Source organism: Hermetia illucens, chromosome 3, assembly GCF_905115235.1.
Source record: "Hermetia illucens chromosome 3, iHerIll2.2.curated.20191125, whole genome shotgun sequence".
NCBI lineage: Eukaryota > Metazoa > Arthropoda > Insecta > Diptera > Stratiomyidae > Hermetia > Hermetia illucens.
Window position 1 is genome coordinate 70,462,250 of NC_051851.1, and position 21,995 is coordinate 70,484,244.

Genomic DNA, 21,995 nt, shown 5'->3' on the forward strand with positions numbered 1-21,995 from the left:
AGATGGCTGACGGGTGGCTCGCCCCAAGGATACTTGGCGCAGAACAGTAGAGGAGGAGTACGGGTCTCCCGGGAAGAGGGGGGCAACTGAAGCGCATTTCAAGTAACCGCGAACGATGGCGCGGAGGTGTGGTTGACGTGATATATTCCACCAAGGAGTGAATGACAACCATATATACTTTACGCCATTCTACATTCAAACTATCTCACTTCATTACAAATTTAGGTTTGGATCACTCCGGTTTTGACGTTCTCAAATCCAATGGGGAACTTACTTAAAATTACGAATAGGATGGCACTGGAATTTCAAAAAGAAATTTCAACATTTCTCGATAGTAGATAAGGAAGCTGCTTGTATATCTAATTAATCTACTTCATTGTTACAGATATCATTTCCAAATCATATGCATATGTATAGATTGGCACTGGATCCGAATTCACCTTATTTTCCAGAAGTTGAAAAAATTCTCAGTGCCGCACATTGTTTTCTGGGGGATTGTGATAGCAGTTTGCAGTTATTATCGCACGCAACAAATCAATCCAACTATTTCCTGTTTTTCTAGTAAATCCAGGTTAAATCTCGGTATCTAAATTTAAGTAGTTTGAAATTTCATTAAGAAGACTCCACTATATTCTCTTTAGTCACATTTACATCTATACACGTGGTTACGTCCAATATTTACCCCGTTTATCACGAGGCGTCAAGCTGGATGACAATTGGAAACTAAGAACAAATATAACATTTTTTGTATTATCGCAGTCGTTTTATTTATATAAATGCACGCATAATTAGAAATTATCATTTAGATACATCCGTGGCCAGTAGTCGTTTCAAGCTCTACCAGATGATACGAAAAGATTAAGACTTCTGTGATTTCCTCCTAATATTTTGTGTTAATTTGTGACAACTTGGTTTTGAGGTAGTGAAAGTTAAAGGTTATCGCGAAGACTTCTTCACGCACGAAAAGAAATGGCCCCGAAAAGCCGTGAAGTGTATTTAATTGAGGGTGATATAGTGGCTACACATGACAGTGATAAGGGAGACCCTAGATTATACGAGAAAGAATATAATTACGAGGATGCTTTGGATATTATAGGTTTGTTTGAAGTCTCGATGTTTTTCGCTAGTTTTAATTATGGCAGACTCCACTAAGTACATATCTGTATTCCGTTGATTCCGAAATTTGATTGATTGCTGAAACTGAATATTTGTTGATTTTATCAGAGGAGCTTGACCACCTTATTGTTAAAGTGGTGTTAAAGGAACTAGTTAGAGAGTAGCTGTAAGGAATTCAGTGTCTTGAAATCCGATTCTGTGAAACGAACCTCTCTGCGAGAAAGAAAGGTTGTAAAAGTTTGGACAACTCAATTATTGCTCAGTCAGAACCATCCGTTTGTCCATATTGTGCGAAAAGGTTCGTTTAAAATAGCGTCTTCATGTCCCGGACTACGTCGACAAGTCTCGAAAGTTGGGGATCACGACATGTACGGCTAGAAATGTAAAATGATTAGATATTTACTCCTGCTCTTGCTTGTTCGCTGCGATGTTCGGGACAGACAAAATAGTAGAGACATGCTCAGTATATTCAGAGATTTTTCTTGAACACTTTTGAACAGTATAACAGTGCAAACCGTACGTCCTTCTGGAACTTAAAATCAAAACGTGCTAAATAATAATAATTACTTTCCGTGAGAAAAAAAATATCTGAAGTTAGTCTTGATTGGATTTTTTCTTCGATAATCTAACTAGTAGACTAGCGCCATCTTTATAACTTTAAATTCAACATTTCACTCGTTTTTGGGTCAGCATGTCTAAATGGTTAGCGCGGTAGACAGTCACAGCGGAAGGTCGCAGCGTATGAATAAAATACCCTAATACACTTCAAGGGTCATCTGGTTGGGTTGTCGCGCCAACGATTATTATTAGTCCATGTATGGGGCCCTTCCTAAATCTCAACGTAGGAAGACATCACTCAATGCATGTCTGGGGGTTCATAGGTCCCACCTGCTCACCAAAAATCGTGTCAATCGGTATAGCCGTTTCTGAGAAAAGTGTCTGTGACAGACAGACAGACGGACAGACAGATTTAATAGAAGCTTTCGCGCAGATGGACATAGCTTTGGCTAACGAAGGTGCTGTAAACTCATTCCAGAAAGGGGTGTCAGGCTCAGTTGTAGACCAGACCTTTATCAGCCTTTTGCTGGCGCGTGTTATGTCCTGGTGCGTCAGCAAACGCTACATCCACAGCGATCACCAGGCAATCTTCTTTGAGACATGTGTCGAGCCTCATGCCAAAGAGCTATCATGCCCGAAACCGAAAAAGATTTCAGGCTGGTTTGCAAAATTTTTGGATGAGCAGACCTTCATAGAGGTGTGGTTAGATCAACCTGATAATGCAGGCGCCTTTACAGAAAGAGCCGTCCATCTGGCTCAATGCATCGCCAAAGCATGTGACGCGTCCATGCCTAGGAGGTGCTCATTCCCCAGTAGAAGACCAAACTACTGGTGGAATGATGAACTGACCGGCCTTCGATCAGCCTGCCACCGAGCCAGAAGAGCGGCTCAGAGGACGGTAGGTAGAGTCGATCAGGGGCAGAAAGAGTGCGACTATAAGGCAGCCTGCAAAATCCTCAAGCTCGCCATCCAGCGTAGCAAGAGGAAATGCTTTAAGGAGCTCTGCTCAGAAGCGAACGTAAACCCGTGGGGGAGAGCTTATGGAATCGTGATGGGACGATTCATCTCCGCAGATCACGTGTCCCACCCTCTTGCTAAAAATCATCCACTGATTATTCCCCTAGCAAGAAGACAGCACCGACACACTCCAACCACCTCTGAATGTGACGGCAATCCCGCCAGTCACCAGAGACGAGCTGCTGGAGATCTGCGGCAGAATAGGAGACAATAAAGCACCGGGCCTGGACGGAGTACCGAATAAGGCCCTTAAGCTTGGCGTGAAATCCAGGCCGGACATGTTCGCTGAGTTGTTCGAAGCGTGCATGCCTGAAGGAATATTTCCAGCGGCTTGGAAGCGAGTTGGTACTTCTGCCTAAGCCTGGCAAACCTCCAGATGAACCATCGTCATACCGACCCATATGTCTTTTGGACACTGTGGGGAAAATGTTAGAGCGGGTCATCTATAATAGATTACTCCCGGTTGTTGAGAGCCAAGGCGGTCTTTCAGATCGGCAGTACGGGTTCCGAAAAGCCAGATCAACCATTGATGCCATCAAATTGGTTACTGGCTTGGCCGAAGATGCAATTCACGGAAAGGGTAGTACCAGCAAATATTGCGTGGTAGTAATGCTGGACGTGAAAAATGCATTCAATTCGGCGAATTGGAATCTATAATAATACGCAAATCCCTAGCGAAGGTTGGTATTCCCGCCTATCTCGCTGCTATCGTCGATAGTTATTTAACCGAAAGGAGGCTCTGGTATGACACTGATGACGGACCCCAGGAGTACGTTGTTTCCGCGAGTGTCCCACAGGGCTCCGTATTGGGCCCACTACTGTGGAACATCATGTACAACGATGTACTTAATCTTCCCCTTCCGGAGGAAGCCACAGTGGTGGGTTACGCTGACGACATAGCGCTGGTTGTTGTCGCAAAGCATCTCGAAGATGCTGAGTTATACTCAAGCGAAGCAATCAGTGCTGTCAAATGCTGGTTGGAGAGCTCTGGTTTGACGCTTGCGGAGGAAAAGACAGAAGCGGTCCTCATCACGAAACGCCGGAAGAGAAATTACGCCTGTGTTAGAATCGGGAATCATATCATCACTTCCAAGCCGACCATCAAATACTTGGGGGTGGTGATAGACAGGAAGCTAGGCTATAAGCAAAACGTACAGTATGTTTATGATAAATCATCCACTGCCACTATGGTTCTGGCGAGGATGATGCCGAACGTGGGAGGGCCATGGCATACCTCTAGGTTGCTTATAGCCAGGGTGGTGACCTCAATCATGCTCTATGCGACCCCAGTTTGGAGCGAGGCATTGCGGATGTCAGTTAACACTAGCAAACTGAATGCAGTCTACAGGAGGACAGCTCCGGGGGTATGCTCTGCCTTTAGGACTGTCTCAGATGACGCAGCATTCGTCATCTCTCGAATGATGCCGATTGACATCTTGGCAGATGAGTTGGCGAATATGTACAATGCGAAGCCAACCTCTCCCTTATTGCAGACGAAGAACGCTGAAAGGGAGAGATTCATAAATAGATGGCAAGAGCGGTGGGAACGCTCGGGAAAGGGTCGGTGGACTCACAGGCTCATTCCTGCCATCAAGGAGTGGTTGGAGAGACGACACGGTGAGATTAATTATAATCTAACCCAGTTTCTCACGGGACATGGAGCATATCTCCAATACCTTCACAGGTTTAAATTGGAGACCTCACCCGACTGTACAAATTGCGAGGGAGTCCCAGAACACCCATAGCATCTATTCTTCCACTGTCCGAGATTTGTGGAAGAAAGGAGAAATCTAGAGGAGACTCTGGGAGAGGTGCCGGTACCAGAAAATCTGGTGCCGAAAATGCTAGCACATCAAGAGAATTGGGATGCGGTCAACTGCATGATCGCATCTATTCAAGATAAATTGCGAAAGGCAGAGGAAAGGAGAAAAGCGCGGTCACGTGCGCCGCGTATAGAAGAAATGGGATTAAGCTAGAGTGAGCTAACTCCGCCCCGTGATGTAATACCTTATCGTGGTTCTGCGGGGCAGGGAGGGAGTCGGGGGTGGTTTTAGTGGGTAAAAATCCCACACGCTGGCGTGTCCAGACCAGTGTCTTTCGATGATTTCCACCTCCTCAAAAAAAAAAAATGACAGACTGACAGACAGACAGACAGACATTGAACCGATTTCAATAAAAAAACAAAACAAAAACAATTTTTTTTTTTATTATTTCAAATAATTAATCGCTGGAAACACCACATAATTACACTCAGATATAAAAGTTTGTAGTAGTATAGAATATAACAGAAAGCATGTTATCTGCAAGTTTGATCAAAATCACACTATTACTAACAAAGTTACAGTAGCTCAAAGTTGACTTTACCGTGTAAATTTACTGCAACTAAATATTATATAATATATCACACTGAAGTGCGTAGTCTGATATGCTAAATTCGTATACATAATGGAGTATGTACAAACGGGACAGTTATGCACTAAAATATATTTACAGAAGAGGCAAACAAAACCTTTCATACCTGAAGCGCCGAGCTTCCGGTTTCCAGATTTGCTTTGCTTATACTCGTTTCAAACTTTTTATACATACAGGGTGCGGCAGCATAACTTCCTTTTTTAAAATGCGCGCCACTCAGTTAGTTGATGTCATAGCGGAGCGCTAGTGGTCTGGTTCAAGAGAGGATACTGTAAAGTTTTGTCCCGACATGGTTCAGTCGCCATCATGCGTTGGAATAGTGAGAAGCGTGCCTTTGCCGTTGAGGTTTACTTTACAAGCGGATGTTCGGTTATTGCAACACAGCGTGCATTTCGGAATCGCTTTAATTTAGCCCCGTTGGCTCCCGTCCCAGACCGCAAATCAATTGTTACATGGGTCACTACATTCAGACAAACTGCAAATGCGACAAAAGGAAGATCTGGAGTCGCTCGACCCGTTAGATCACCTGAGAACATTGAAGCAGTGAGAGCGTCAATGTTGCGATCGCCACGGCGTTCTGCGCGCAAACACGCATCTGCCCTTGGACTATCCGATCGATAGAAGATTTCTTCGTGATGGTCTTCACTTTCATCCCTATAAGATGGCGATAGTGCAGGAACTTTCAGAACGTGACTTCAATTCTCGGATGAATGCGTGTGAGCTTCTTCTTGATTTCGTTCCCGAGGGTGTTATTGTTTTTTTTAGCGATGAAGCCTATTTTCATTTGTGTGGGTCGGTTAACAAACAAAACATGCGCTACTGGGCTGACACCAACCCTCGAGAATTGCATCAAAAGCCTTTGCATTCACCCAAGGTCACAGTGTGGTGTGCAATTTCCTCAGCTGGAATTATTGGTCCCTGGTTTTTTGAGGAAAATGAGGTTACAGTGATAGTGAATTCGGACCGGTATGTAAACATGCTACAGAATTTTTTTTTTCCACGGCTAGAAAATTTGAATTTGGGGGACACTTGGTTCCAACAAGACGGTGCAACAGCACACACTTCAAGAGCATCGATGGCTGTTTTGAGGGAACACTTTCCAGAGCGCCTTATCTCAATTAGAGGCAATTTGGAATGGCCGGCACGCTCTCCCGATCTGTCCCCTTGTGATTTTTTTCTATGGGGTTTTTTGAAATCCCGTGTTTATGTGAACCGTCCAAGAACCCTACAAGGTTTGAAGACCAAGATCCAAGAAGAAATTGCCAATATAACACCTGCTATGCTAGCAAGAGTCATGACAAACGCCAGAAATCGGTTTACGCAATGTATGGAGAATGGGGGACGTCACCTAACAGATTTGATCTTCAAAACAATGTAAATAAAAACTTTAGACATGTACCTACATTATAAAAAATAAATAAATATTTTCCGATGCATAGAATAGTTTTTATTGAGTTTTGAAAAAAGGAAGTTATGCTGCCGCACCCTGTATAAGCGGCTTGCCTCATCATCGGCTGCCTCATACGATGTAGCGATACCCAGCTTGATGCGGTCTGCGACTTTTTGAAATGTTTAGCGCTGACATGGCGCTGAGGCACCTATAAGAGGGCAAAACTGACGACTAGCGATAGAAGTAATCGCCGACTATATTTCGGGCCTGCTAATTATCAGCTAATGGTCACTGCTCAGTTTCGGATCGAACGTTGTTCCCGATGTAAATAAAACAGTTTTCTGTTTCTACCGCCCTGTAAAAATTTCCAAATCGGTTGTATGTTTGGCAAGTTTAAGCCTGAAGTCCTCACGGAAAGATTTGATTGTTCAGATAACTCCCCTCGCAGAAATCTCAACTTTGGGGTGATGGCGTGTTATGACCACCAACCATGTCATTTGCGACTCCGGCGACAGAAGCGTATTTATGTACCGGGAGCCGTAGAACGCCATCATATATTATGTTCCATAGCAAAGGACTAAGAACAGACCCCTGCGAACACCTATTATTACATTGTATGTCTTAGTGAAGATTTTAGTTAGTATATAGTTTGGCGTTTATGTCACAATCAGTGTTATGATGGCACGGTTCTACGTCCCAGAAGTGAACGCGCCTTTGATGCCAAGAGCCAAGGGCTTTACTGGGTACCTCAATAATCATTTCAGTGCCTCGTTGGGGATTCGGACCCGAAGTGAATAGGTGTCCCACTGAATTACCAAACGAACTATCTAGTTTTGGTAAAGTTTCTATTCCGGGCTCCTGATAAAACCCCGGCCCTGGCGAAAATCATGTTGGATCAGAAAACTTTGAGGTGACACTAGTGCTATTATCGTTCTGTAAACAATCTGGAGTAGGTACCCTAAAATTTGTTCTCCAGGATTCCGCAACAGATTAAGCGAATAGGAATATTCAGTTGGTTGAACCGCCTTGGCGATGGTTATTTGTAAACCTTCCTGAGGGCAAACTATCACTTTCTAGTCGCGTTCTTCCCCATATCAGGGGAGTCAATACCAGCAATTTAGGTATACGTTTACCTCATCTTATGGAAGTTGTTTCCACTTCAGTTGGAAAGGGTTTTGGAGGTATATTGGTTAATTTGAGGGTGGGAGGAGACAAATTTGGATACCAACATTTGAAATGGCGATATCAAGGTAGGATTTGCCTAGCAGATCGAATTTATTTTATTTTAGGTTTAGGGCGCGCAATGACTTCCAATTGTATATATTACTTGGCACAAAAAACGGCCTCTCCCACCTTCCTCTCAGCGGGGAGATAGGATAGAGACCGGAGACGGAGTCGACAACTGCTGGAAATTTCATTCATTTTCTTCTCCGGAAAGTTTATAATGATCTTTTCGTACTCATACTCTTGGTAATATCTCCTAGTGTTCTGTATCGATCGCAAATCCGACATGTCATAAAGAGCATGCAAACTCTTTATGGAAGAAAACCTCTCTAATTTATTTTTGTACCATGGGACTGAGTTTATTTCTAATTTGAAGCTTAATAGCCCCCGCTAGATGCTAGTATTACGACCTCCAGGTTTTCATGTCCCCTTCTTTTAAGGGACAATAAGCATGCTTCTTTAATGACTTCAGGGTTCTTTCACAAAAATATTGGTTTGTTTCCAGTGAAGTTGGGTGAGTGAGACCTTGTTTGTATCTCTGGATCATCCCATTCAGTTGATGAAGTTGAAGTAGGTACTGGCCATCTATACCATCTACGGTACGACAAATAAAGTAGATTTAAATGATGCGACCATGTCAGTTTTGCAGTTGATATTTATATGTTGCCATTAGAATAGCTGCTTGCAATATCGTAGCTGTTTTGGGACGGGCTGGGAAGCTACATTTTTCGAAAGTGCCCTGAGACTGATACCACAAATGAAAAACTCATCAGTGAAGATTGTGATGCCTTTAACGCCAAAGAATATATGGTCTTCGGGGGATCATTATTTTGCCTCTATGGTCACCGCGTAGTATTTTTAATGATATATCTAGGAACCATATAGAACGCAGATATCAGAGGCCTTGGTATTTACCAAGAAATTCCCAAATAGACTCGTGACTATAGGCTTGATTACTTTTTCTGATACCTTATCTGTGGACGCCATTAGCTGCGGATGGAGTGGAGCATTCATCGGTTTAAGCAATGCGTAGGATATCAAGCTTTTTAATCTGTACTTGTAATTATCAAAGTTTAACTTAGACCACCAGACGGTATGTGGCAGTTTAACGTAGAAAGACCGAGATTTATAATGGGAGAAGTATATTTATTAATAAAGAACGAAATATATGTTAGTAAAAATTAGGAACACAGGTGACAACAGAAACTCAAAATGTCGCCTGAGAGCCCTCCAGAAAAATAGTGAGGCCATCTGAGGTACTTCTGGTATTATCCTTGGAGATTGGTTTTAATTAAAATAAAAATCACTTAAATTAAAATCAGTTAATTGTCAGGATGCCGGCCCTCATAGATATTTTCCTTATAGACTTTCCGGGTTGGATCATCCTCGCCTATGTGGATTAAGTGACCCGCCCGCCGCAATCTATTGAGCGGGATTTTATCCACTAGCAGACGGTGGTGGTACCCCGCATTGATTTTGCCTTTATATAGGCTACGGGATCATCCATCCTCTTGTAACATAATATATATGGTGGAATAATATATGAGGATTGGTAAGTTCATGGTCTTGTTAAGTAAGAGTTTTGACCCTATGGTGAGACGGAAAAGTTTTTGTAGACTGAAATAGGATTTCTTGACTGTCAAGAACTGTGCGGGGATTTAATTGCCGTAGCAATTATCGGTTGTGATTTTCGACCAGAAACGATCTTAACTTTGTGGTCTCTTATTTTTATTGTTCTCATTTGACCAGTGCCATTTGATGTAGTTAGTTCGTTGATTTTTGGTGCTGGCATTGTTACCCTGTACATTGTATTGCCTTTATTAATGTAAAGGGACTGTAAATCTCGGCTTGTTCTTATCATATTGTGAATATCGTCAGTATATGCGAATGGCCTGGCTGGACTTCAAGAAGATATGTTAACATCAGCTTCGCCGATCGCTTTTCCAAGGGCTAGGTTAAAAAGGGTGCATTGCAGGGCAGGTCTTAGACCGTTGTTGATGTTGAATGGTCTCGAGAGTGATTCTGCTGCTGTGGTTAGAACCAGCTTAGTCAGTCTTATCAATTTGTTGCTGATTAGCTTGGAGTGAAGCCTCTCTAATATGGGTCATTGATTTTATGGGCATATGGAGCTATCCGGTCTAGCAAGATATCGGAGAATATCTACTACTCAACTACGTGATACATAATGGCTGCACTTCGTGATTTACCCATTTTCATGTATGGGACAGATAATGCTCGTTGCCATTCATCAGGCATTCGCTTTCCTTCACCATGAGTAACAGTTGGTGAACCGTTTGGTTGAGATGGTCACCTCCATATTTACCCAATTCAGTTGTAATTCGATCGGCTCCTGATTACTTATGATTATCTCTGTATTTCTCAAGTTCGCAGACTTGCTGGTTCTCCCAAGGTTCCTGTTTCTTTCTGTGAAACTGTTTCTCCACTCGACGAAGTTTTTTAAGAGTGTTGCATTGCCCGGTATGCAGCATTCTTTTGTTCCGTTGTATTCACCGTGGAACCAGTCGTTCCGATTTTCTGCGACTGAGGCCAAATATGTTTGTAGCGTACCAATGATAAAGTTTTTCAGGTGGTTGTGAAGATCATTTGTCGATGCTTCTTCTCCAGGATCTTTGTTTATTGCAGCTATTGCGGCATTTATTTCGGAAGTCTTTATTGTGGATGGGTTCCATATTTAGTCTCACCTGACTGTCAAGCGAAATTCCAGGTGGTGTTGCAATTCGAGCCCGGAGCACTATGCCAACGAGATAGTGATAGTGATATTGGCCTCCTTATATGTTGAAACATTTAGGAAGGCTGAGTGTGGTAGTAATGGTGTTCGATAAGCACTTAGTCAACTTGGTTGAAAGTGGTCCGGTCTGGAGAGGACCAAGCGTGTTTGTGAGCTGTATTCCACGCATACCTGGTACTTCCAACAACATTTATGATTGAATAATCTTCAGTTATCATTGGTGAATAAATTCAAGGTAAGGTGTACTGAAGCGGCTACTTAGGAATGTACAAGTAGTTTATGAACTGATATTAAGATATTCCCAGTCTTTTTAAAGAAAGGTAAATGAATTGACCATGCAGTCTATGTAGGTTGGTTTTCCAGTTGTGAAAATAAATACCGCCTTCATGTTCTGGGCCATGATATCCGTTTCCAATTTTTTTCCTATGGAACGAATTAACACAGTTCATATATCTATATCTAGTCTGTGAATTTGTAACTTTTCACTCTTAAGCTCTAGGACCTAAGTCCAATCGGGCTGGCAGAATCCTAAATTGTTGAATATTGACCGTACAAGTCAGTTAATATCTAAGTGTCTTGTTGTACACCTTGGTGCTAGCCAAGTTCGGGATTTCGATATTTCAGTCCCTCTTGCATTACTACAAAAAAATCGACTGTCTTAGTGATAGGTGGAATTATGACCTTCGCTGAAAGGCTAACTTCATTAATTGATATTACTTTACCTAGACGTCGAAGTTTTAATGGGAGACACCACATCAGAAGGCATTTTCACGTAGTTTTTGAGATTTTTTTTTAGTGGGAAGAATTATTCAGAATTCAATAAAATTTGGACATTATATTATTCATATTCCAAACAATTTTTGGGAATGTCTGAAAAGTTTAAGCTAAAAATGAAAGAGTTACGCGACAATATTCTGCCGGTGGTCGTAACTTAAGTTTTTCAACTGCAGTACGTGTAACAACTCCAATTGTTATCTCAAATCAAAAAGTTCTTAGTTTTCAATTTCAAGTATTCAAAAAAATATTTCGATTTTGACTTTTTTTCGCTAAATACGATTTCATCCCAAATATTTCTTCATATTCTTCGTAATTTTGTAAAGAATCATATCTTCCAATTTCATAATGATCGATTTATTATTTTTTGAGCTAGAATTTAGGCAAATGTGAAAACCTCGTTTTGAGAAGAACGTTCTTGAAAAAAAAAAATGGTTTCATAAATCTCCTTTCGGATATGAAGACATTTACCACTCTTAATTATGACTAAAATGCAGTTACACCAAATACAAATGCACTCGTTCAAGAAACTGACATAGTATTTATAAATACACTATTTACATAACGCTACCAGAGTTTGTAACCTACCACTTCCTGGGCAGTGGACCTTGAGCTCGAAATTTCTGCAGCGTATTCTGGGATAGCTAAGCTAACTATTTATGAAATAAAAAAAATCGATTCTGAAAACCTCCTAATGTGGCTCCCCCCTTAAGTTACGGTTCGGCCGTATCTGGAACGGGTTACGGCTCCGTTCCTGAACCTCACTTTGCGTTCGCTTCCCATTCGGAAGCCAAATAAAGTCCTTGCTTCTAAGAATTCTTGGCTCCCTACAGGAGGGTAGACGATAGAGGGACGCTTATATAACGAGAAAATTTATGAGCGACACTACCAACGTCTGATTACGGATAAAGTCCAGTTTAATAAGCTGAAGATAATCCAGCCTGTATAGTTTTTAAGGTTAATATCTATGGTTAGAAAAGAAGATGTGGCATACCCTGCCTTAGATAGAGCGATGGAGTAGGCCAGCACGCCGTTGTTGCGTCATTAATGATGATGAAGAATCACCACAAGATCTTCACAATCCATCTTTCTTGGGCGCCTAATATAGTGGATTTGCTCAAGGACTGTTGGATTGATGGTATTACCAATGCTAGAAAATAGATTCGAAAAATTTTCAGGCAATGGGAATTTTTTCCTGGTGGCCTGCGTGCGCACTCGACAACAGGCGGTCCTTTCTCAGCGGTCCTTTCCTGACATATGAGAGATACACGTCACTGAAGACGTCTACCACTTTGTAAACAAAATAAACATTACTTTGTCGGCCGACTTTTCACAAACCACAGAATGAATATTAATTATTTATAAAATAAACAACAAGTGTTCTTGCTTCGGTTTTAGTTTGTTTAGTTTTCACAATAAAATTTTACTATTTTTTTTCAAGGTTTTGGAAAAGTACATTTAGCTGCTCTTATCATTTGTGGCCTCATATTGATGGCGGTGATATGTGAAACGATGGGAATGATGATAATTGTGATAGCTTCACGATGCGACTTAAGCTTGGAAGATTATCAGAAAGGACTTTTAACGGGAGTTGCCTTTTTCGGTATAGTATGACTTAAACATTTTGAAATCAAATGTTTCTACAACACTTTTCTTGAAGGCATCTTAATATCATCATATTTCTGGGGATTCTTTTCTGATAGATATGGACGAAAGAGTATAATTTTATATTCTACATATGCATCAGTATTTTTCAGTTGTGCATCTGTCCTCACTAATAATTTTTGGATTTTTCTAATTTTACGGCTTTGTAGTGGGATAAGGTAAGTGGGAGTTAGCTTTCTATTTAGATCTTGATCTTTTGACATGTCAATACTTTTTATTGAATGTAATAAATGTATGAGTGTGAGTGTGAGTGTAAAATGAGTGTTTCTGGGTCCAAAATATGTGACGTCCTTTGCTGCTGTTACGTAAATACCGATGCTTTCACATTAGGTTCTATTATATTTGCGTAAAGTTTTGAGACTTCCGAAGTCCCTCTTATATCTAGCGGAATATATCAGGAAGCTGGGCATGTATTTAACTAGGAACTACTTGTGTCTACCATTGGTGATCATTTGTCATAACAAAATATCTACTAAACTGTTATATAATGTGTCACTGCTAAGTTCCATTATGTCGAACTTTCACTGGCATAGCTCGTAACTTTCTTACTTGAAACATAACGTAGTTTGGCCTCATCCTTTCACATCTTGTTTCCAGCCTGGTATATTAATAGTAGATTGAGTGAGTTTTAAATATGAGTGGATACAAGGAGAAACGATACCGGTGACCAAGCATAACTTTGACTGATTCCTCTTTGGAGTTCGTCCTTATCGCCGCAAGAGGAAACCTGCTCGTTTGGAGGCAAGGCGATTCCAGAGTTTCAATTTCTTTCTTTGTCGAAAAGGTGGTCAGGTTTTTTACGTTGGCTGATGATATCTCACTTCGCTAAAGGTTGCAATACAATTTAGCTGGTGGTGATCATTAATCGGTTACCCCTCTCTATGGGTTACGTATTTAAACTGGGAGTAATTACTTTAGAGCTATGATTACTTGTGTTTGTACAACATTACGCTGTTGTTGTAATAGGAGGAGGACTACACTTGTGTGTGTCGCTAATTTTTCGCCTCACACTTTTGGGACCGATTTATTTCCCGTATGATCGTATCATGACCTACCATTATTTCGCATTGTTGTAATTTCGATTCAATCTTCCTAAGGGCATTAACGCCTGCAAAATCGAAGACGTTGACAAGCTTGTATATCGACAGAGTTTTGTTTCTGCCTGAGGGGGCATCAAATTCGATGTTGTTGTTTTGTCCTAAAGTTAGAAATGCAACTATTTCAACATCACTATCAAGTTGCGCCGGTTTGGTGCCAATATTCCATATTTGCTACTATGCGGGAGGACTAAATGGAAAGGGACCATCACGGTTATTCCAAACCTTCATCAACTCATGTTTGCCTCGTACCATCGGGGTTCTCTGACATGAGACAATAATACATAAATAACTCCATCAGATTGGATTCCATTTAGATTCAATCAGAAGGGGGAACTGTGCTGTGATCCAGGAAATTTCCGCTGCGAACGACCTAAGTCAACACAAAGTTGAAGTTATATTCTTCTTGAGATTGCTTGATCTTGACTTATTACGAATATCGGGAGCTCACTTAATGGAAAAAAGTAATAAGTTCAGTATTCCTGGCTATATCATTTATTATGTTACATATGTTTGAGAGAAAGCCAGAAGTGGATCAACGATTTTAATTAAACGGGAACTTAACCACCACCAACTGAAAGCGAACAGTAAAGCCACATTTAAGTAACCTCATCACGCCTGCAAATGAAGTGAGGTGGAATTATAATAACCAAGATATAGGAGAATAGCTTGAGAACAGTTTACTAGGTGAACAAATTCATCGCTGCTGAATATTTCAATGAGAAGCACACTACCTGGGGCGTAAAGTTAGTTAGGGTAAAGAACAACAAGCTTGACAACATATAAGCAGGTCAGTCTGCTAACAAACCGGCTGATATCAACAAATTACTAGATCTAAGAGAGTTTGGAGTTTCAAAAGAGATAGCATGTCAAAGCACTAACAGTCTACAAACTATGATTATACCATTCCTCCGTAATCATCACGGTACATAATAAGCTAATATACAATATTTTACAGAATAGATGGACGAACAAGTCAAAGTCGACAATAATATTTCGCTGAACATTCGATTAAAAACCAAATCCGACATTAACAAAGTGCTTAGGCCTTTCAACGAAGTTATAACCGCATCTACAGCAGCAACGATTTTAAAGAAGTCTGTTGATCGACAATTCTGCGAATCTGATATCCGACGATTCTTGGGCGGGGGGTTTATTTATCAGTCCACGGACTATTCGTTGTGGAAAGAAGTTAAGAAGATCAATAGATCAGTAACCAAAGAGCCTCCGTTAAAACTGGCCATAGGGAATGAGGTTAAAAATAACGGAAACAGAGCCAGAGAATTGGCAGCTCCCTTAGAAGAAGTATACGTACTAACCGAGCCGAGAAATTCAAAATGTCCACTCAATCTCACGTCGAGCCACTTGCGAATATCGCTGAAAGAAATTAGAAGTTTGTTTATGAAAAAACGCTCTTGGGTATGATCCGTTCTTGCATGTTGAAATAGCTGTCTTAAAAGTCTTGAAACTGTCGTGCTTTCAAATGCAATCCTGGGAGTCGGACATTACCCGAACTTTTGGAAAAATACACTTGTGGTAAGGATTCCAAAGTCTGAAGGGGATGCCACGCAATTAAAATCAGACAGACCGCAAAGCCTTCTTCTTACCATTTCGAAAGCATTCAAAAAACGTTTACTCCAGAAACTATTGTAGAGTTCACCAGATTTTATCAGAAATAAGAAGCACTCTTGGAAGGATATTGTACGGCAGTGTTCCAAGATGCAGTAGATGTATAATATTAATAAGATAGAATATCTGCTCCCTCGTTGCTTCTATAAACTATTAACATCGTATTAAAGGAAAACAGATTCCAGGTGAAGCACAAAGATGATTTCAGTGAGCAACATAAGATCAGAGCAGGAGTCCTTCAGGCAAGTGCTAAACACCTGGGAATACAAAAGAAAGCATACCTGGAAATGGCATGTAAAGACGAAGAACCACCAGGTCAGACTTAAGTTCCAAAATTCTCTGAACTGTAAGTTGTTCGAAAAAAATCAAAAGTTGACTGACGGTTTCGTGATTCGTGATTTTTTCGATTTTTTAATGCTTGGGGTGCTACGCTCCAAACTAGGAATCCATGGACTAAAAAACGTGGGAGTAAGTTGCTCCTCATCTAGTCCGGCCCGCCAGCAAGTGGATCCCGCAGATCCTAAACAACAATGTAAGTTATTGATCTATAAATCGACGGATATATGGAATTCAACTATGTGGCTTTACTAAACCATCCACATTAATCTGCTACAGGGATTTCTGTCACAAATTCTAATATATATTAAAGTGTTCCTTAGTATTTCCGAGCCATTATAAAGTTTTGGAAACTGGAACAATATTGGAAGAAATTGTTAGTTTTGTTTTTGTGGTTGTTGTTGTACAGCTAACTGCATGCGCAATTGATGTAGCAAGTTATTTCGATTGACTTGACAACATTTCAGCTTAGCGAAGTCCTTCGCTGTACTCAGCTCTCCTGAGGGGTCTCGACTTAAAGGTTGCTTTTAGTGTTACTTGGTGGTTTTGTTAGCAGGACAAAACATTGAGATATTGTCCCGGTGGAGCTTTGACATATCGTTCTTGATATTTTAGCGTTTCAAGTAACTGTACTTTACTGAGGCCACAGCTTCACAGTTCGAGATGATTTTGTCAAAAACGTATAATCCCTTTTGAGTGCTTTTGAAGCCAGTATGTGAATATACATGAGTGTTATGCCTGGCCGATTTAGCTTGTAAGTCAACTGAATCTTTACAAAGTGGAGGCCTCAATTGTTCTTCTGAATTTTTCATATAGTGTTTGCGAAATAGGACATCCGCACAATCTATGCTTGCTCCCCCCTGTTCTTTTTCCGATGAGGCTATACTTGACCTTCCTTATCATCACATATGCGAGTCAGCCTAGTGAAGAAGGACAAGCATAAATGTGAACATAGATTTTCTTGGCGGACCCTCGCGCGAACGCGGCCAAGAGTTCGCAACTCATCTTGTTAAAGACCCAAGTCTCCGAGGAATACATGAGGACTGGCAAGATCATTGTCTTGTACAGTAAAAGCTTTGACCCTATGGTGAGACGTTTCGAGCGGAACAGTTTTTGTAAGCTGAAATGGGCTCTGTTGATTTGTGATTTTCGACCCTAGATAGGAGAAATTATCAACGGTCTCAAAGTTGTAGTCTCCTATCTTTATTCTTCCCGTTTGACCAGTGCGGTTTGATGTTGGACTTAAAGAGGATCGTACCTCTTTCTCGAGGGCTAGGTTACAGAGGACGCATGATAAGACACCCCCTTGTCGTAGACTGTTGTTGATGTCGAATGGTCTTGAGAGTGATCCTGCTGCTTTCATCTGGTCTCGGTCAGCCTAGTCAGTCTTATCAATTTCGTCGGGATACTGAATTCTCTCATGGCCGTGTACAGTTTTACCTTGGCTATGCTATCATAGGCGGGTTTAAAGTCGACGAATAGATGGTGCAACTGTTGTCCATATTCCAACAGTTTTTCCATCGTTTGCCGCAGAGAGAAAATTTGATCTGCTGCTGATTTGCCCGGAGTGAAGCCTCTTTGGTGTGGGCCAATGATGTTCTGGGCGTATGGGGCTATCCGGCCTAGCAAGATAGCGACGAATATCTTATAGATGGTACTCAGCAACGTGATACCTCTATAATTGCTACACTGTGTGATGTCCCCCTTTTTATGTATGAGACAGATAATGCCTCGTTGCCAATCGTCAGGCATTGATTCGCTGTCCCATATATTGAACACAAGTTGATCAACGACTTGGTGTAACTGGTCGATGAGTTGTAGGACTGTTGGTGGTGGCAGTATTTTTCCGTCATCTTCAGTTGGCGGGACCTCCAACTCGCTGATGTTCTGGTTGTTTAGTAGCTCATCAAAGTATTCAACCCATCGTTCCAATATGCCCATTCTGCCGGAAATAAGATTTCTTTATTTGTCTCCGTAGGATGAGTATCGAGGTGTATAAGGCTTCATCCTGCTGACTTGTTGGTAAAACTTCCGCGCCTGGTGCGGTTGCTCCCTATACTTTTCTAGTTCACAGACTGGTTGGTTCTTTAAGGCTTCCTTTTTCCGTCTGTGCCAACGAGATAGTGGTCCGAGTTTATAGTGGTCCGAGTCTATTTAGGCCCCCCCCCCCCCCCCCCCCCCCCTATATGATCTGACATTCATTAAGGCTGAGAGGTGGCGGCGTTCAATCAGCACTAACTGGATAATGTGCAGTCCGTTATCATTGGTATCCCCATGTAAACTACGGGAACTGACGTATCGCCTGAATATGGGCTCCCTCCCTACTTGACTGTTGAAATCTTCAAGTGTGAATTTGATATTATATAAGGCCTACAAATAAGTTCTGTCGGTTTTCACAATAGATTGCGTAGCTTGTTTTTTATTCCATTGATCCACATTTCCAAACATTCATCGGAAAGCTACTGTCAATAGGCACACACGTCAGTATAAATTATTTAATTGAAGTGTAAACAACAATACTTTTTTCATCAACGAAAATGGCCAATTTTGTACCCAATAATGTGTTTTTGCGGGGAGTTCTACTTCATTATTTCAATATGAAGAAAAAAGCAACCGAAAGTCATCGCATTTTGGTGAAAGTTTATGGTGACCATGCTCTATATGAGCGAACGTATCAGAGGTGGTTTGGACGGTTTAAAAGTGGCAATTTTGACTTAGAAGACGAAGAGCGCGCCGGACGGCCAACAATTTTTGAAGATGAAGAATTAGAGGCATTGCTCTACCAAGATCCATCGCAAACGCAAGAAGAACTTGGAAAAACACTTGGAGTCACTCAGCAAGCCATTTCCAACCGTTTAAAAGCAACGGGAATGATCCGAAAGGTCGGAAATTGGGTTCCGTATGAACTGAAGCCAAGAGACGTCGAACGCCGTTTTTTCACGTGGGAACATCTGTTCCAACGACAAGAAAGGAAGGGTTTTCTGCATCGAATAGTTACTGGCGATGAAAAGTGGATCCATTACGATAATCCCAAGCGTCGGGTAACGTGGGGATACCCCGGCCATGCCTCATCATCGATGGCCAAAGCGAATATTCATGGTGAGAAGATCATGCAGTGTATATGGTGGGACCAGCTGGGTGTGGTACACTATGAGCTGCTATTATAAAACCGAACGAAACGGTCACGGGCAAACTCTACCGACGTCAAATGATGCGTTTGAGCCGCGAACTCAAGAAAAAACGGTCGCAATACCAGCAAAGGTATGATAAAGTTATTTTGCAACATGACAATGCTCGTCCACATGTTCCACAGCCCGTTAAAACATATCTAGAAACGTTGAAATGGGAAGTCCTACCCCACCCGCTGTACTCTCCAGACATTGCTCCTTCTGATTACCATTTGTTCCGGTCGATGCAACATGACTTGGCTGACCAGCACTTCTCCAATTACGACGCACTCAAAAAATGGCTCGATGAGTGGATAGCGGCCAAGCAGGCCAATTTTTGGCGCGATGGTATCTATGAATTGTCTGAAAGATGGAAGAAAATTATGGCTTGCGATGGGCAATACCTTGAACAATGAATGTATAACCAATTTTTCACAATAAAGCTTCAAATTTAAAGAAAAAACCGACAGAATTTATTTGTAGGCCTTTTACTTGTGACAGGCTTCGGGGGTCCGCTCAACTGCCTTGTAGAAGCTATCCTTCTCCGACTCTGCAGTCTCCTCTGTAGGGGCGTGAACGTTAATAATGTTTATGTTTTCAAAGCCGATAACAGCAGGTTTCATTTTTTGGCTGACTAGGAAACCTACTCCGAGCACATGGTTTACTGGATGGCCACTATTATATATGGTGTAGCCTTATATTGGCACAGGGTACCGGCTAGCTGCTCAGCAGCATTCGGTCTGTACAGGGAGTGCACGTTCTATGAGAAAATGGAAGAACAGTTGGTACATTTTGTCCCGTTTTTAGGCGCGGGAGACTCGCCTTCATCCGTCTCCGTCCGCAGTTTTTGATAAAGAAAGAACTCCCAGCGATCACCACGTAGAGGTGGGGATAGGGTTTGGTTGTTGGTGTTGGTTCAGCAGGCGTTTCCTAGGTTTTATGCTCCATCGTGGGTACCAATCTACGTTTCGCCCTGGGATCTATACTACCCTTTGACCGCTATAGTAATTTTTAATTAGTTAAAAGCTCTTTCACCCAGTACTCAACGTGCGCGGCAAAGTCAGTGCCCCGTATAATTAATCTAATTGTTTGTAGACTTATTTTTTTATAAATTCTAAACGCAATATATTGTAATGAATTGGGATAAGCATCACATCAGCATGCTAGTATGCAGCAAATACTGTAAAATTTATTAAATAATTTTCTTTTCTATCTTTTTATAGCATATCTGGACCGTCAGCAGCTATCTACGCATATTTAGGCGAGTTTAACACAATGAAAAACCGACAAACTACTATATCATGGGCTAGTATCTTTGTTGGACTTGCAAACACATTTATTCCAGGTTAGTAAATTTAACTCAGCTTGAATTTTATCTGCTGTTGAATTTATGATGAATAAAATTAAATGGCAGAAGTTTAGATACTGGAGTTCAGGTGGGAGCTAGCACACTTATGTTCATTTCTATGATAACGATAGTATATATTTAGGTACAAAATTGAGTTAGTTGTTTCCTTGAATAGATGGCTGTTGGTATAACCTCAGTGCACGTTTGAGAATGAAATACTGTCGTTATATAGTTTGGAAGGCTGTGACGTAGTTTCAAAGGTGTAATGTGCCCTGACTCGAGCATTTTTAAACTATATTTTATGGGGATACAGTTTTCGTTTAGCCTTCCCATCTCATCACTAAGTTTCGAACCATGGAACACAATATAATATGGACTCTCCAGGGTATTACCTTATCTAGGACAATTCGCACAGCCATCCATTGCTGATACTGCTAATGAGAGAATACCATGCGCGATGTTTTCGTTTCTCCGTGTATCCGCGCAAGCTATTCGTTTGCCTTTTGGCGTTTAAATTTCCGCGCTTCTCCGCTAGTTGGGGATGTATTTTTGGTGCAACTATGTCGTGCTACAATTAATAGCGCTTGATAGCCTCATGTTGTTCTAAGAATTCTGCAGGCCCTCAGAGCTATGATACAATTAAGTGATTTTTTTTCTTTTGGTATTTTTAGTTTCTCAGCGTTCGTACCCGCACTGGCTGTTCATTTATTTATATAAAACGATAATAAACAGAAACGAGTTGCCTTCACAAGGTGAAGATGGTAAAAATGGACCAAGCTGAAGTGTTTTAAAATTACACGGAAGACTCCGATGGCTTCCAGATAAGATGTGCTAAGAATATAGAAAAACTGAGAGGAAAAGGATTTAAGAGGGTAACGAGCGGTATTTGCTCATGATCATCTGCGGAGAGCACACAAGAGTAAGTGATAGTAACGGAAAGGTCATTATAATAATCGTTGGCGCAACCATTCATATTGGATCAGGGCCTTGAAGTGTGTTAGAGCACTTCATTGAAGACCGTAATGGTACACTACAGGATTACAGTCCCCTGCAGGAGGTAATGTGGTCAGCATTGCGCTCGAGATTATTCACAGCTGAGTCGACTAGTACTCGACGTCAAATCACGTTACAAATTCCAATGCCTCCAGTGAGATTTGAACCGCAACCTACCGTACGACAGCCTTGTGCTCTAACCACTCAGCTATCCGGACATACGGTTTTGGTGGTGCCAGATAACCTCCGGCGAAGTTTCGTGGCAAGAGACACTTCAGCTGAATCTCTTGCAGATTGGAGCCTGACGAACGACACTTTCTTTTCCCTTTCTTTAAAGATAATCAGCAAATGTTACAAGGCTCGATACTAGACCTGAATCATAGAACGAAAATTTCACAAAGCTCTGAAGCTGAATCATAAAAGGAAATTTACTTTTATGAATCAAATTTGGTATGGAGCTTTTTGATATTTGTTAATTCTCTATAATGAAAGGGAAAATTTGTCATTATAAGATGAGTTC

General features: G+C 41.4%; 1 protein-coding gene across 1 annotated transcript in view; it reads left to right on the forward strand.

Moving 5' to 3' along the window:
* The first annotated feature begins 788 nt into the window (after positions 1 to 788).
* LOC119651603 (synaptic vesicle glycoprotein 2B) overlaps positions 789 to 21,995 on the forward strand; it is a 36,896-nt gene continuing 15,689 nt past the window's right edge. Inside the window, exons 1-4 of the mRNA XM_038055256.1 lie at positions 789 to 1,096; positions 12,682 to 12,843; positions 12,901 to 13,063; positions 20,358 to 20,479. Coding sequence (XP_037911184.1) covers positions 970 to 1,096; positions 12,682 to 12,843; positions 12,901 to 13,063; positions 20,358 to 20,479 — 574 coding nt within the window. The 5' untranslated portion in view covers positions 789 to 969. The remainder of the gene's footprint in view (positions 1,097 to 12,681; positions 12,844 to 12,900; positions 13,064 to 20,357; positions 20,480 to 21,995) is intronic.